The sequence below is a fragment of the Saccostrea cucullata genome, unplaced genomic scaffold (genome assembly GCF_032062105.1).
Source record: "Saccostrea cucullata isolate Sc308-1 unplaced genomic scaffold, CSIRO_AGI_Scuc_v1 ctg2953, whole genome shotgun sequence".
In the NCBI taxonomy this organism is placed as follows: Eukaryota; Metazoa; Mollusca; class Bivalvia; order Ostreida; family Ostreidae; genus Saccostrea; species Saccostrea cuccullata.
In genome coordinates, this window is record NW_026934389.1 from 30,712 (window position 1) to 44,141 (window position 13,430).

General features: G+C 31.9%; 1 protein-coding gene across 1 annotated transcript; it reads left to right on the top strand.

Moving 5' to 3' along the window:
* The first annotated feature begins 4,126 nt into the window (after positions 1 to 4,126).
* LOC134240617 (uncharacterized) lies at positions 4,127 to 9,030 on the top strand. The gene is made up of 3 exons (XM_062722696.1): positions 4,127 to 4,722; positions 6,896 to 7,204; positions 7,326 to 9,030. The coding sequence occupies exons 1-3, from the start codon at positions 4,140 to 4,142 to the stop codon at positions 7,781 to 7,783; spliced, it is 1,350 nt and encodes a 449-aa protein (XP_062578680.1). The 5' UTR covers positions 4,127 to 4,139; the 3' UTR covers positions 7,784 to 9,030.
* Positions 9,031 to 13,430: the final 4,400 nt, after the last annotated feature.

A 13,430-nucleotide genomic window follows, 5' to 3' on the forward strand; every position in this document is an offset into this window, starting at 1 on the left:
ACGACGATATATGTATGTGCCCAAACACTTTAATTTAGATATAGTCAAAAATAGTGACTTTGGGCGGTAATATGGAGCACCATAGTATTAAGAAACACTATGTTGATAAGATAATAACTCTTGTACATTGGAAAAGAGATGTTAGTGATGGAAAAACACAAATATTGGTATTGAAAACGCAATTATCTCTAGTTGAAGGGGTTTGAGGTTGACTTGCATGGTAATCCGATAGGAGAAAATAAAATACTAAAATGAAGACGACCTGAAAACACAGAGACAGGACGTCTTAACCTCTGTTGAACAATTCTATCAGTTAGCTTTATGATCAGGTTTACAAAATTGTCTTTTAAAAGAATAAACGCCGCAATTTCTTGGGAAAACTAATATTTGAAATGTACAATTTGACAACTAAAAGAAAACTAAATACAGTACTGTTTCAAGAACAAAGTCACAAAGACTAATAGCTACATTTTGACGTCGTCAATGTTGCGCCGCCAGCTTGTTAGTTAGATCCGTTTAACTGAGAGGGAAATATTATTCATAAATATAGACATTTCATTGTAATTTTTAGGCATTTTCCAAAAAAGGTTGATCATGATGTACATGTATGCTAATTCTATCTTGATAGTCTTAGTGAAACAAAAGAAGAAATAAACAACGTTATTCAGTGAACATGGCATTATGAATAACAATTGCTCTGCTGACATATTGCATGATGCGCGCTAGTGCATCATGGAAAATATGCAAGAAGAGCTATTACATTGCTATTCATAATGCCATGTTCACTGAATAATCGTTGTTTATTACTTATATTTGCATTCTTTAAAATTGCAAGAATAGCAGAGGTAATCCTGTCTTACATAAGGATGCGGGGTATTGGTTTCAGTGAAGAAAAACACACGGCTATAAAATCAGCATACCTGATCATTGCACCTTTTCTTTAATAAATTACAAACAATTTATGAAGTATTCCTCTTAAACACAGTTATCTGGATACAAACTGCGACGTCGTCACATTCTTTTAATTTTTGTTTTGATGCAGTTGTTACGTCATCGATCAACGTTATTGAAATCCTTTGAGTAAAATCACGCAATAATTTAACACTATGATGAAAAAACAATGCTTTAATTAAGATTATAACTCCTGAATGCTTTCTATGATTTTTTAAGTTCTTCTATTTATATTTTTAGTAGAAATCCTTCTTGAAATAGATATACTACTATTCAAGAAAAGTTGATGTCAAAACGTCCAAGTGTGAAGAGTTATCGTTCTTTGAACAAATATGTAAAAATATGATGAGAAGAAATAAAAATCTGGCAGTTCTCTTCAATTTTGACATAGTTTTATTATACAATTAAGAACATTGACCAAAATTAAATTCTTATATATATAAATTAACAATTCTAAATTATAGTGAATTTCTTTTTTTCAAATAATATTATTAAAAACATATTTATTCCGTTTAGCAAACATTTCATATATATACTTCTGAACGCCTCAAAATAGTGTAGAAGAGCTTATACTAGACGGGTGTTATTTAGAAATTGCACTGCTAACAAAAGAAGAAGTTACGTCTATAGTCCTATGAACGCAATTGAGGTCTGTAGGTTCATAGTGGGGGAATGTAGATAGTATGCGAATACATTGAAAATGTTTGCGTTTTTCTGGGACAACATAATAAAGTAGCGAAATATATTTTCATGAAAAGCATGGATGTCTTTTCCAAACTTTAGAAAACCATAGCCTGAATCAGTTGTTCTGAATTAAGGAGGAGGTGCTTTGGAGAACATATTGCTGATACATTTATTTATATATTTTGAAAATCTTTTTCTATGCTTTTTGAATACGAAAGCAGCCGAAACATGGCTATGCATCATTATGATCGGCAAAAATACCTGTTTAAGAATTGTAAATTTCGTGGTCCATGGCACATGGAATTTCATAAAGGGTGGGATTCTTTTGATTTTATGATGTGAAACGTATCATAAATCACATATTTTCTCGGGGACAATTTTTCATGGTTTGAGGAAAAAATTGGGGGATTTATTTCATGGATAGAGAACTCCTGATTTGTTATGTACATAGAAATGGTACATTTCTTCGTGGATATGTATTCTTCGAGAACAACGAGAACAAACTTAGAAATATATATTATTGCACAGCAGTCGGACATTATGGAACTTTTTCAGCATCACATTTAGTTGTCAACGGCGTTATGAAAATCACGAATCACCCTAACTGTCGAATTTTGCTGCAGGAGGACTTACTGAATTAGCATCAGCAAAAGGCACAGCTAATTAGCATTAGTCATCGAGTTTTAATACTTCTTCTCTTAGACATTTTTTGTGTTAGTGGGAAACAATAAAGGAAAAGAAATTAAAGGTTAAAAATATAATATCATTCATTTTGATGACATAGAGATTAAAAGAAACTCTAGCGAAATAGAGAATCTTTAAAATGTTGCACCTGAAAACAATTAAAGAATGTGGCAATTATTTATTTTAGGAAATGAAACCGTTCTAAAGAAAAATGTATTTTTATTCTAGAAAACAAAAGAAAAAAATTGTCCTGAATACTGCCCAGTCTCTGATTTATTAACATATTTTCATGTTTAAAGGAATGACCATGAGAAGAAGATCTGAATCGAAACTTCAAAGAATATTAGAGGTACTCGGTTTTAAGAATGACACCAGGGAGCCTATACAGCCCGGTTCCAATGAACTACAGGACAATATGAAATTCCTTACAAAAATTCTAGGTGAAGTTTAAAGAAAAGAATAAACCGTACTAAATTAAGAGAAGTTATTGTCTCATACAATCTATGTATTATTGAAATTGAAATACAAATGTATGTATCATTCAAATTATTTTCTCATACGCATGTATATACATCGTCATTGTATGTTAGGTGAGATAATCGTTATAAAGCAAAAGATGATGACACAACTTAACCGATGACTTGATTTTTTTTTTCATTTGATAGTTTAAACGAATTTTGAAAATGCAGGGGAGTAAGATTCTCTAAAGTATTATCGATACCATCTGTCAGGTTCATATGTAATATATATTAAACATCTCCGTATACCAGGGTCATTCAATAACTAATGCAACTTACAGTTTATCATAATAATTAAAGATGTATATAATTCGATTTTTTACAATTGAACACTTCTATTAAGAAACTGCTAATCACAGAAACTTCTTTCCCTTGTCCAATTGTTGTCGCAAAGAAAATTACTTTTTAAATAATCTTGTTCACTTCACTGGGCTGTAAAAAAAATTAAAAAAAACTAGAGGTACTGTGAGCGATGAGCTCACTAAATGATACCTCCCGCCCCCATATAGTTATAATGGCAAAGTCCATGTTTTGCTGTGATCGGGCAACCCAAAATATGTGTCGGATCAAAAAGTAAAATAGGAGGTCACAATGGCAATATATAATAAAGATTCTATGAAAGTTTCATAAAATTTGATTCAGTGGTATGAGATGAGTTGCGGATAAGAGATGGGTACCCCAAATCGTAACAGACGGACGGACGGAATTACCGATTACTATATGCCCTCTCGCTTTTCAAGCGGGTTTATAAAAAGATATGAAAATTAGGGCCCTTTGTGTAAACTATGCTTAATTACATAAATAGCTTAAGGATCAATATAAAAGATAAAATTTTGATATGTGGAAAGTCTTTTAAGCTGACAAATGAAATGAATGGACCAATAATTCTTTTATTTTGGTGCCTTATTATTTCCTTAAATTTCAAATAATTCAATTTGACTTGAGAAACTACATAGTTTTTAAATGTGTTACAAATGATAAAATTTCAGCAATTCTAAAAGATAAAAAGTCGGAAACTCTACTAACACATATAGAAGACAGCATGGAGGACATTATTCTTTGTCTAAATGGTGAAGAAGCATCGAATATATTGAGCAATGACCTCAGATCCATATTGGGTATTATAGGCGAGTAGTTTAATTCTTTAATTTGTAACTATTGTTTTAGTTGTTAACTATTTACTATTTGGACATTTCTTATATTTGTCATCCTTATTACTAGGTTCTATACCTTGCTTGATTACCCAGATGTACCATGATGCTCACAAGAAATCTTTGATTTTCTATTTCAGAAACATTCCACATGGATGAGGTTCTCTGCAGACTATCAAAAGAAGTCCAAAATAGAAATAAGCGGATTGTTCAAATATACGGCGGACGAGAAAGAGCAGAGAATTTAGACAAGAAGGTTATCGTTATTGTTTTTGATGGTTCAAATGAATTTGATTTTGACACTTGGGAAGGGTATCCTTTAAAATGGAAACAATGGAGATGTCCACCTGACGAAGGGGCTATCGTTTCTGGTCGCGAAAAATCTGAATCATTCGATGAGGTAAAAGTGTACGAGATAGAATCCCTTCTAAGAGATCATGCACGATTGCTGTTCAAAAATCATTCAAATTTGGAAGTGTCAAGCATATCGGCATACCGCTCTCAACAGAATGGAAATATTTTAGAAAAGCAATGGTGCATTGCATTATATTGCTCATGCAAAGGGGTAGTGCCTCTATCGGAAGAAGAATTTCCTAGTTCAATTGAAGGATGTCCAACTGATATCAGAGAGGGGTTCTTCTATTGGTTTCCAAATAATACAGGAAAGGGATTTTCGAAAAACCCAAAGGATGTGCTTCAACCATTGGTAATGGGTTGTAGTATTGGAGGCAAGGGTAAGTTATGAGTAAAATATGCATTTGAAAAACTTTAAATCACCTCCTCTGAAACGAGATAAACTTAAAAACATTTGGATTTGAATGATTATGACCATGAGATATCATTAATCACGGCTCTGTTTTTCCTTTTGTGAAAATCTTATTTTATTCTGGTGCAGATTTTCAACTGTAGCGCTAACCTTCTTCTTTCTTTATTTTTGCGTGTCTTTATTATGAATATATTATTATTATTTTTTACTCATACAAAATTTTATTCAAATAAAGTGAATGGGATTGGGCAGCAGGCAGTTTTTCAAGAGAATTGATTGATTTACTTTAGCACCATGAAAATGAAAACGATAATTTTTATATCGCATGTGTTGCTTTTCACGAAATGATACAATAATTAATTCCTAGCGTATAATTAGAAATTAAAAGTCATCTGAAACCATGTCGTGCATATTCAATCTGTTTAAGTTAATATTTAGATAACTGAATTAAAGATTATTTTTTAAGAGCATATTAATAAAAAAAAAGAAATGTTTTGTTAAGTTTTTCTCTCTCTCTCTCTCTTTTTTGGTTTGGATAATGCCATTCACTCAGGTGATGATTAGACAATTAAGCCTATTTCTGTTAGAAAAGTCACTTCAGCCACTTATAAATGAAATCTAGAGAACAAAGTTATATTTACGCAGTTATGATAAGGCTGTCCGAAGGCTTAAAAAGTCTTAAAAATATACATTTTATTATGACCCAGATTTTAATTTCAATGTGTGATCCTTGTATGAAATTGCAGTCAACTTGAGATAAGAGTTTAATAAGGTATTATAATTAAGCATTTCTGTGATGTCAGATGACTGTGTTGATCACGTGACGGACATTTTTGATATTCTTAAATGCTGCACAAAAATCGTTTCCGTACAAGTGCAAAACAAAATTATTATGCAAAGTTTGTTACATAGATCAATTCATCGTGATCCCTGGTACATAAAAAGTGTTGGGGGCGGGTTTAATTTTCACTTCTTAAGAAAATATTTTACGATAAATTGAAATTACCAAAGTAAGAAGGGGTATTTTCCACTCTTTATCGCGATTTATACAAAAACGGATAAACTACATACGATCCCCCAGCAAATTTCAGCTAGAAGACATACTTCTCTTTTAGATTCACGCAGAATATCTTCATTTTATCCTTGTCTTTCACTTGTGCCAGTCCTATATAAACACGATTAATAAATTCTAACTCTGTCTACAGAAGTGTAAGGGGAGCGTTTCAAACATATTTTTTGCTATTGCTTGAATATTTGCATATCGGACAAGCAAAAGGAATAAAGATATTTAAATGTTAAACATTATAACAGCACACACGAGCTTGAAAATCAACCCTTACTCTTGAATTAAACACAAGTCCCCATAATAAATCTACATGCCGTGTAATAATTATGACACCTTCCCCGTCATGTCAGCTCAAGTATGCAGTGACTTGACGCCATATTCTATTATGACGTCATATCTAAGTAGTTCAGGGAAGTTACTACAGTTTGAACAGTTTGATATTTTACGTGCAGCTTTATCCTAGCTGCGTACTGGAAAAATAAAATTATGACAAAGAAAAGATTTTGGGGAATTTTTAAGGGCAACTATAATTTTATCAACACCAAAAAGCTACTCACCTTAAACACAACTCATAGAAGAATTTAAATCTTGTATTTAACATACATTTGAACAATTTGATATATTTTACTGAAAGATACGAATTTTGTCCCATTAGAGTGTCAGTTAAAGTACAAAGTAGTTCTCTGCTCCATACATTGTACGGAAATCCAGTTGGAAATTTCTTTAGGTATTGCATGTAGAATTAATTTACAATGTACCCTTTTTTGCTTTAAGAAATAGATTACTTATAGTCCACAAGCTTTGCATAAAAAAAACGCAGAAGATATTTTAAGTTTTCAAACGTGATATTTCTCAACATAAAAGTGAAAATCATATACACAATTCTGTGAAGATGCACTGTGTATACCTGCTATCATTTATTTATTTACTCATTTGTATTTCCTTATTTAACACTATATAAGGACTACACAAGATTATTTCAAGTAAAGTTTTCATGAATATATGCTGAAAACACAGTCGTTATATTTACCAAAACATTGATATAGACGTAACACTTTCAATTCCGACATTGCAGACAAAAATTTGGAAGGAACACTTGGAGGTTTTGTTTCGTTTGAGAACGGTGCTGGCCAAGAACGAGGTTTTATAACAACTGCTCACACATTCTTCGATCAACCCCAAACATCCAGCATAGAAATTGTTCAACCAAGTTACGGAATTCAGAATGAAAATAACGTCTGTGGTGTACATGTTAAATCTGTATTTCCAACACAGCAAGATCAGTACGGTGTATCAGTCGATGCATCATTAATAAAACTCACAGAACGTTTTCCTGACAGGGGTACATTTTCTGGGTATACAGTTGCAGACTTATCAATTTTAGGTAAGTATAGGTCTAGAAATATTTTCAACTGCTTCAAAAATGCATCGTGGGGAAAAAATAACACAAAATCAAAATTTGTGTTAAATGGTAAAAACAAAACATCAATGTATATTTTTTGTAGGGTTTAGTAAAGAAAAACCACCAGAATATGACACGGATGAAATTAGAGATTATCGAAATAACAAACATGTGAATGAAAGAGGTAATGCATGCTGTAAAAGTGGGACATCATCTGGATTTACAAAAGGATATTTGAAACTGAATGGATTGGCGGTTAAATACCATGATCCGTCCATTCCTTTCAGCAATTCTCCTTCATTTTGCGGTTTTCACTACTATTCACAACTGGAAATCAACCATCTCAAAGGATTGAAGGATTTTGCTCAAGCGGGGGACTCAGGGGCATTAGTGTTTCAAATCGATCCTCAAGGATGTGATAAAGATGACAAACTTGTATGCATTGGAATGGTTGTAGGGGGAACATCTTTTGGTACTACTGTTGTTACACCAATTGCTTCTGTTTTGGATGAGTTGAAAGTCAAGTTCTTACCACTGAAATTGGAAGCAATGGAATGTTGATTATAAGGAATGGTCATTCTCAATTAAAGGATGCATACAAACATCTAGATTTTAAGAAGAAATATATTTTAATGTTCATAAAATTAAGCCGAATTTTTTTTTTTGTGTAATATATGCGTTGAATAAGATTTTCATTAAACTCTATACTGTAAACCAACTTTAATTCGCGTGCGAATGATATTCACGAGTTTCACGATCTACTTTAAGTCGCGAATATTAATTGCCGTGAACCATTTATTTTTCTTTATTTTTCGTGGAAAATGTTCCTTTTTCCTGAAAAAAGAATCGTCGCTGATTGATTTCAAATTGACTAATCGCGAATAAATGATCACACAGAAAATAGTTGATTTATTGTATATTACAGTGTTAAACGAGAATATATCTTAAGATAGACACGTTACAGCGATTGTATTTGGATCTATGGGATATATATGTCTTTTTTAATAAGTAACCTGTATTATTTATATCTGCAGCGTTTGGTTGAAAAGTTTTTCTTCAGTGATTGCAAACATTATATTTTGTGCATCGATCAAATTATATTGTTAACGTATTATTTGTCGTGAAAATTGAAACTGTCATTTGTAAGGTATAAATTTAACAATCAAATAACAATAACCTAATTTACCGGGAAATGGGGAGATGGGTGATAACCATAACTCAACTGCAAGTATCAGTTTTGGGAACTTTACTTAACAAAGAGTTTTCAAAATAAAATTTGATTGTTCCTTTGCGAAATAGAGGGTATATTGACATTCACAATAATGACTCACCTTTATTTAGAAACAATTAATTTAGATCCCAAAAAGGGATTCTAAATTCGATCCCAATTCATTCAAAATTTCATAATTCAATCTTTGAGAATAAGTGGAATGAATATTCTATATCGATGATAATTCAATATGGAAATATAAAGTTTCAAAATTCTCAATATGCATGACAAAAAGATTGCAGAGTACAAATATTCACTGCTTAATTGTCTGTTACAAAAATAATAATGCAAGTGTAAGTAAATGGAATAAAAATGAATCACCACTGTGTAAGTTAGGTAATATATTAGAAGAAACTGAATAATTATTTTCCTGTGCAATTACACATTTTAAAGAGAAAAAAAGGATATTTTTAATTCAAAGTTGTATGGAGAGGCAGCATGCGGGAATTTAAAAACGAACATGTATTGTGAATATTCTAATTTCATTTTTATGCTTTACAAAATATAAATGTTAAAGAAAATTTGAATTCAATAATGAAAGAAATGAAAGAAAGAAAAATGAAAGAAAGCCAGAAGATAACTATATCTCAGGGTTAAGAATTCTCATTTTGCATAACTCTGAAACTAAATACATTTGTAAATATGATAGCTCTAGCACTATATTATAAAACTCGTGTTAATTACGTATCTGTAGCATCTTACACAGTCACCATGATGGACAATACTGGTGATGAATTAGACTATTTCGCTACCCGGATTCTATGTTGTTTTTTTTCTACATATTATTCATTGTATGTCTTTTGCATTCAATTAAACTTGTTTTCTTTTTAAATTTGCTACAAAATACCACTGTTCTAGTTATAGAATGTGCTATATAAGAGACGGTTTGTTATGTAGTATATGCATGATACACATTTTTCTATATATAGATGTAAGATTTTTTAATATATGGTCATAAAAGATGAATATTAATTGTAATAATTAATATAATAAATCTACAACAATGTGTTTTATGATACATATGATTTAATAAAAGAAGGGAAAAACTTACATGAGGGTCTTCTTCATCAGTCAACGTCCACTGACAGACACTGTGACAATCTGGGAAATTGATATGCACAGGATCTCGCCCTTTCATTCATAATAAAAAGGCATTTGAAAATAATAAAAATATTTGAGAAACATATTAGATTAATGACAAACTCTGTCTGTTATTATTATTATTTTTTAATTAACGTTCTATACCTTTGCACTATCCAAAAATATACTGTTCAGTATCAACAAGTTTGTGAACTAATTGTGGAATTCAATGAAAAGGCCTATAAAATTATTAGAGCCTGCCTTCATCCTTTTCAATCATTCAATTGCTCAATTAAAAATAAATATTTGAATTATAATAGTGATCTAAGATATTTAGCAAATCTTCAAATGAAAATAATTTATTCCTTATTTTAAAAGAAAAGAAAAAAAAGATGTTATAACAACTGTACATTCAATGTTAAGAGTCGTTTTCTTTATTGACTTGAATTTTTTATTTAGGAGCTGTGAAACGCAAAGGTTCAGGGTTTCTCCAATCCCCTTTTGAAAAAAAATCTTGAATACCAAAACTCAATATTAACTAGTGCTAATTGTAACGGGGACCGTTACAGATGTTCCCCAAACGCTCCCCAACTTCCTTTTGGTTCCACATTCCCTGTAAGCTTCATTAAATAAGACAAACTCTATGCATTTGAGGCTTTAACAACATTTACCCAGGAGAAAGTACCAAGTTCATTCAAATTTTAGAATTCCACGCGTGCGCATGTGAATGCATGTGCGTAATGACCATATCATCTTGTCTATACAATCTTAATATTTTAATATACTAAATATCGAAGTAATTAATCCAAAAGTATTAAAAAAATACTCTCATTAAACTGTATTTTTGATTTTACTCATTTCACGTGGAAGCACGTGCATACATGAGCATGATGACCATACCTTCTTGTAGAAGTCCATTACATATATCTAAGTTCTAAATCCCACCCCATTTGGTTGAAAACAAAGGGAGTTATAGCTGTTTAAAGTTTCAGCCAATCAGATTGCAGTGCACGTACACGCACATGTATGCATGTGCATGATGACCATACCATCTTGTAGAAGTCTATTATATCTATCTATGTTCCAAATCCCATCCTGTTTGGTTGAAAACCAAGGGAGTTATAGCTATTTAAAGCATAAGCCAATCAGATTGCAGCGCATGTGCATGTACGCTTTTTCATGATAATTGCTATATATTTTATTATAGGATATCCTAATACATGCCTATGTTTAAAATTTCAAAGGATTTCGTCAAAAAACAAGAAAGATAATGAGACTTTAGTTTCAGCCAATCAGAGCAAAGCGCACGTGCATGCGCGTGAGATCCTGCTTTTTTGACCATGTCATCTTGTCTATGCTTCTAATATATACTTATAATATGAGTTTCAAAGCATTTCATCAATAATTTAAATAGTTACGTCTGTATCAATTATGTTGGACATTTCTCATGTTGCACGTGCCAGCTCTTGCAAGCACACGTGCATGCACATGCTTTCATGATAATTCTTATATTACAGGCTGTAGATCTCCCTAATGTATAACTATGTTCAAAATTTCAAATGATTTTATCAAAAAACAAGAAAGATACAGAGACTTTAGATTCAGCCAATCAGAGCAAAGCGCACGTGCAAGCGCGTGCAATCTTGCTATTTTGACCATGTCATCTTGTGCATACTACTAATATATCCTTACATTATGAGTTTCAAAACATTTTGTTAAAAAATAGAAAAGTTACGGTTTTATCCATTATATATTGGTCATTTCAAGTTTTGCACGTGCGCGCTCTTGCAAGCACGTGCGCGCAAAATGACCTTGATTCCGCAAATCTACATAACATGTCTACTGACCCTAAAAACATTTCACCTAAATCGGATGTGTAGTTTACAAGATCATTCGCGGACAAAATTTTCCCGAGAAGAAAAATAATAATAATAATAAGAAACAGAGTAAAAACAATATGTTCCCCTACTTCGTTTGGGGAACATAATAAGATTGGTTGTCATGGTTACTTGCCCGTAAGTTAAAAAAAATTGCATTTATGAACATGTTAAGAGCAACGTTGTAAATGTTTACAGTAGTTTGAAAGAAGGTGAAAATAACTGTTTTCGAGAACTGCAAGATTGATGTTTGAAATACATGACAAACTTATTTGTGAAACCAAATATTACATAAGTCATGAAAAAAAGTTCTTGTTTTCTATCGCTCTGCTAAATTTTAGTTTTTTTAAATGTTAAGCTATAAATAGAATTCCAAGTCACGACTTCTGTAGTTCGAGGTAGATCATTCACACCAGAAAGGAAGATTAATTTATATTTATAAATTTCTCTTTCATATATCACATTTTGCTAAGAATCGAAATCAGCTAACCTTGACCATGATTTTTGACATTTGTTTTAGAAAAGATGATACAAACAAAAAATGGATGCCTGGATTGGTATATATTTTTTGGCCTAATTTCATATTAAATGATGCAAATAACAGTTTTCTAGATAATAAAGAAATTGTAAACCTTCTGTGATGTTCAAAAGTCTGCCCTTCTGAAACCATCCTTATAAATCTGTACAAATATTTTTCACTTCAAATCCAATTTTAGTTAAATTTTGAATTACAAAAATCGTGAAACTTATTCATTTTACTCATTTAAACATGACCCAAGTTGTTATTTTCAAATTTTTTGACCGTTCACGGTATCTCAGTCGCTAGAGCGCTCGCTCCGTGATCGGGAGGTCGTGATTTCGTATCTCGGCAGCGACAGACTTAAGTCGATAAAAATGGGTAGCAACTGTTCCTTCGACATGCGCTTTGAAGTGAAAGCTGCTGGTTCTTCGGATGAGACCTTAAAAACCAAGGCCCCGTGTCAGCGGCAGGCGTTGGCACGATAAAGATCCATCACTGCTCAATTGCCATGAGTGCCGAGTGAAAATTTGAAGCCCTTCACCGACATACGGTGACGTCGCCATATGAGTGAAAAATTCTCGAGAGGGACGTTAAACAATGTACAATCAGTCAATCAAAGAAATACGCACGCTAACTCTCGATTCCCGCCTACATTTTGGAACCATTTAATTCAATATAAGTAGCAATTTGGCCATAAAATCTTTGATACAAAGAAAAGTTCATTGGTAATTGAATAATTGTCTTAATACCAGCGCTAAACAGTAAATTATCCATAATTCCAGCTCTTGAAAAAAGGAGGTAGACGATATTTTCCACTAAAATCGGAGTTTCAAGCATTACCATATTTTGAAATAGTCTTGGAAATGTTTAAATGTTCCTAATATCTTTTCTTATGTTTTTGACAAATAAATAAAACATAAATATTTCAATAGAATATAATGTTTCAGATAAAAATCGCTTTGAAATTGGTGAAAATAAGCATTTTTATCGTTTTTTTTTTCATAAAACATATGTCCCCCCCCAATGTCACACAAAAAGCTTTGGTACGAATTTATGAAATAACATTCCAAATTACCTGTTAAAAGGAATTTTTGTGACTAGGGAGGGGGGGGGGGGAGAGATGTTTTAAAAATATTTTCCGTTTTTTGTTGATTTCTATAGTGAAAAACACAAGTTTTACCAAAATTTTAGAGTTATCTCTCTTTGTTTTTCCAAATAAGTAATGTTTTATGAAAATCCGTATAATTATCTATAAAAAATATTTAAAATTAATCGAATATATCAATTTTTGAAAATTGACATGGATGTAGGCGGGAGAACAATACTATCGTTCGCAGTTCTTTTTGACATAAGTTTGTTTGTATCACCGGTCCTTGATTTAAAGTCCAAATCATGCTCTGTTTTGTAACAACGAAAAAGAAGTAAGGTTAAGTTTAAATGAACTCTCTGCATGAAATTCTA

Bases quoted from the DNA above. Each gene is read 5' to 3' on its own strand.
- LOC134240617 (XM_062722696.1), top strand. From the start codon at position 4,140: ATGGATGAGGTTCTCTGCAGACTATCAAAAGAAGTCCAAAATAGAAAT. The intron at 4,723-6,895 runs GTAAGTTATGAG...CCGACATTGCAG, and splicing joins TTGTAGTATTGGAGGCAAGG to ACAAAAATTTGGAAGGAACA. The intron at 7,205-7,325 runs GTAAGTATAGGT...TATTTTTTGTAG, and splicing joins TGCAGACTTATCAATTTTAG to GGTTTAGTAAAGAAAAACCA.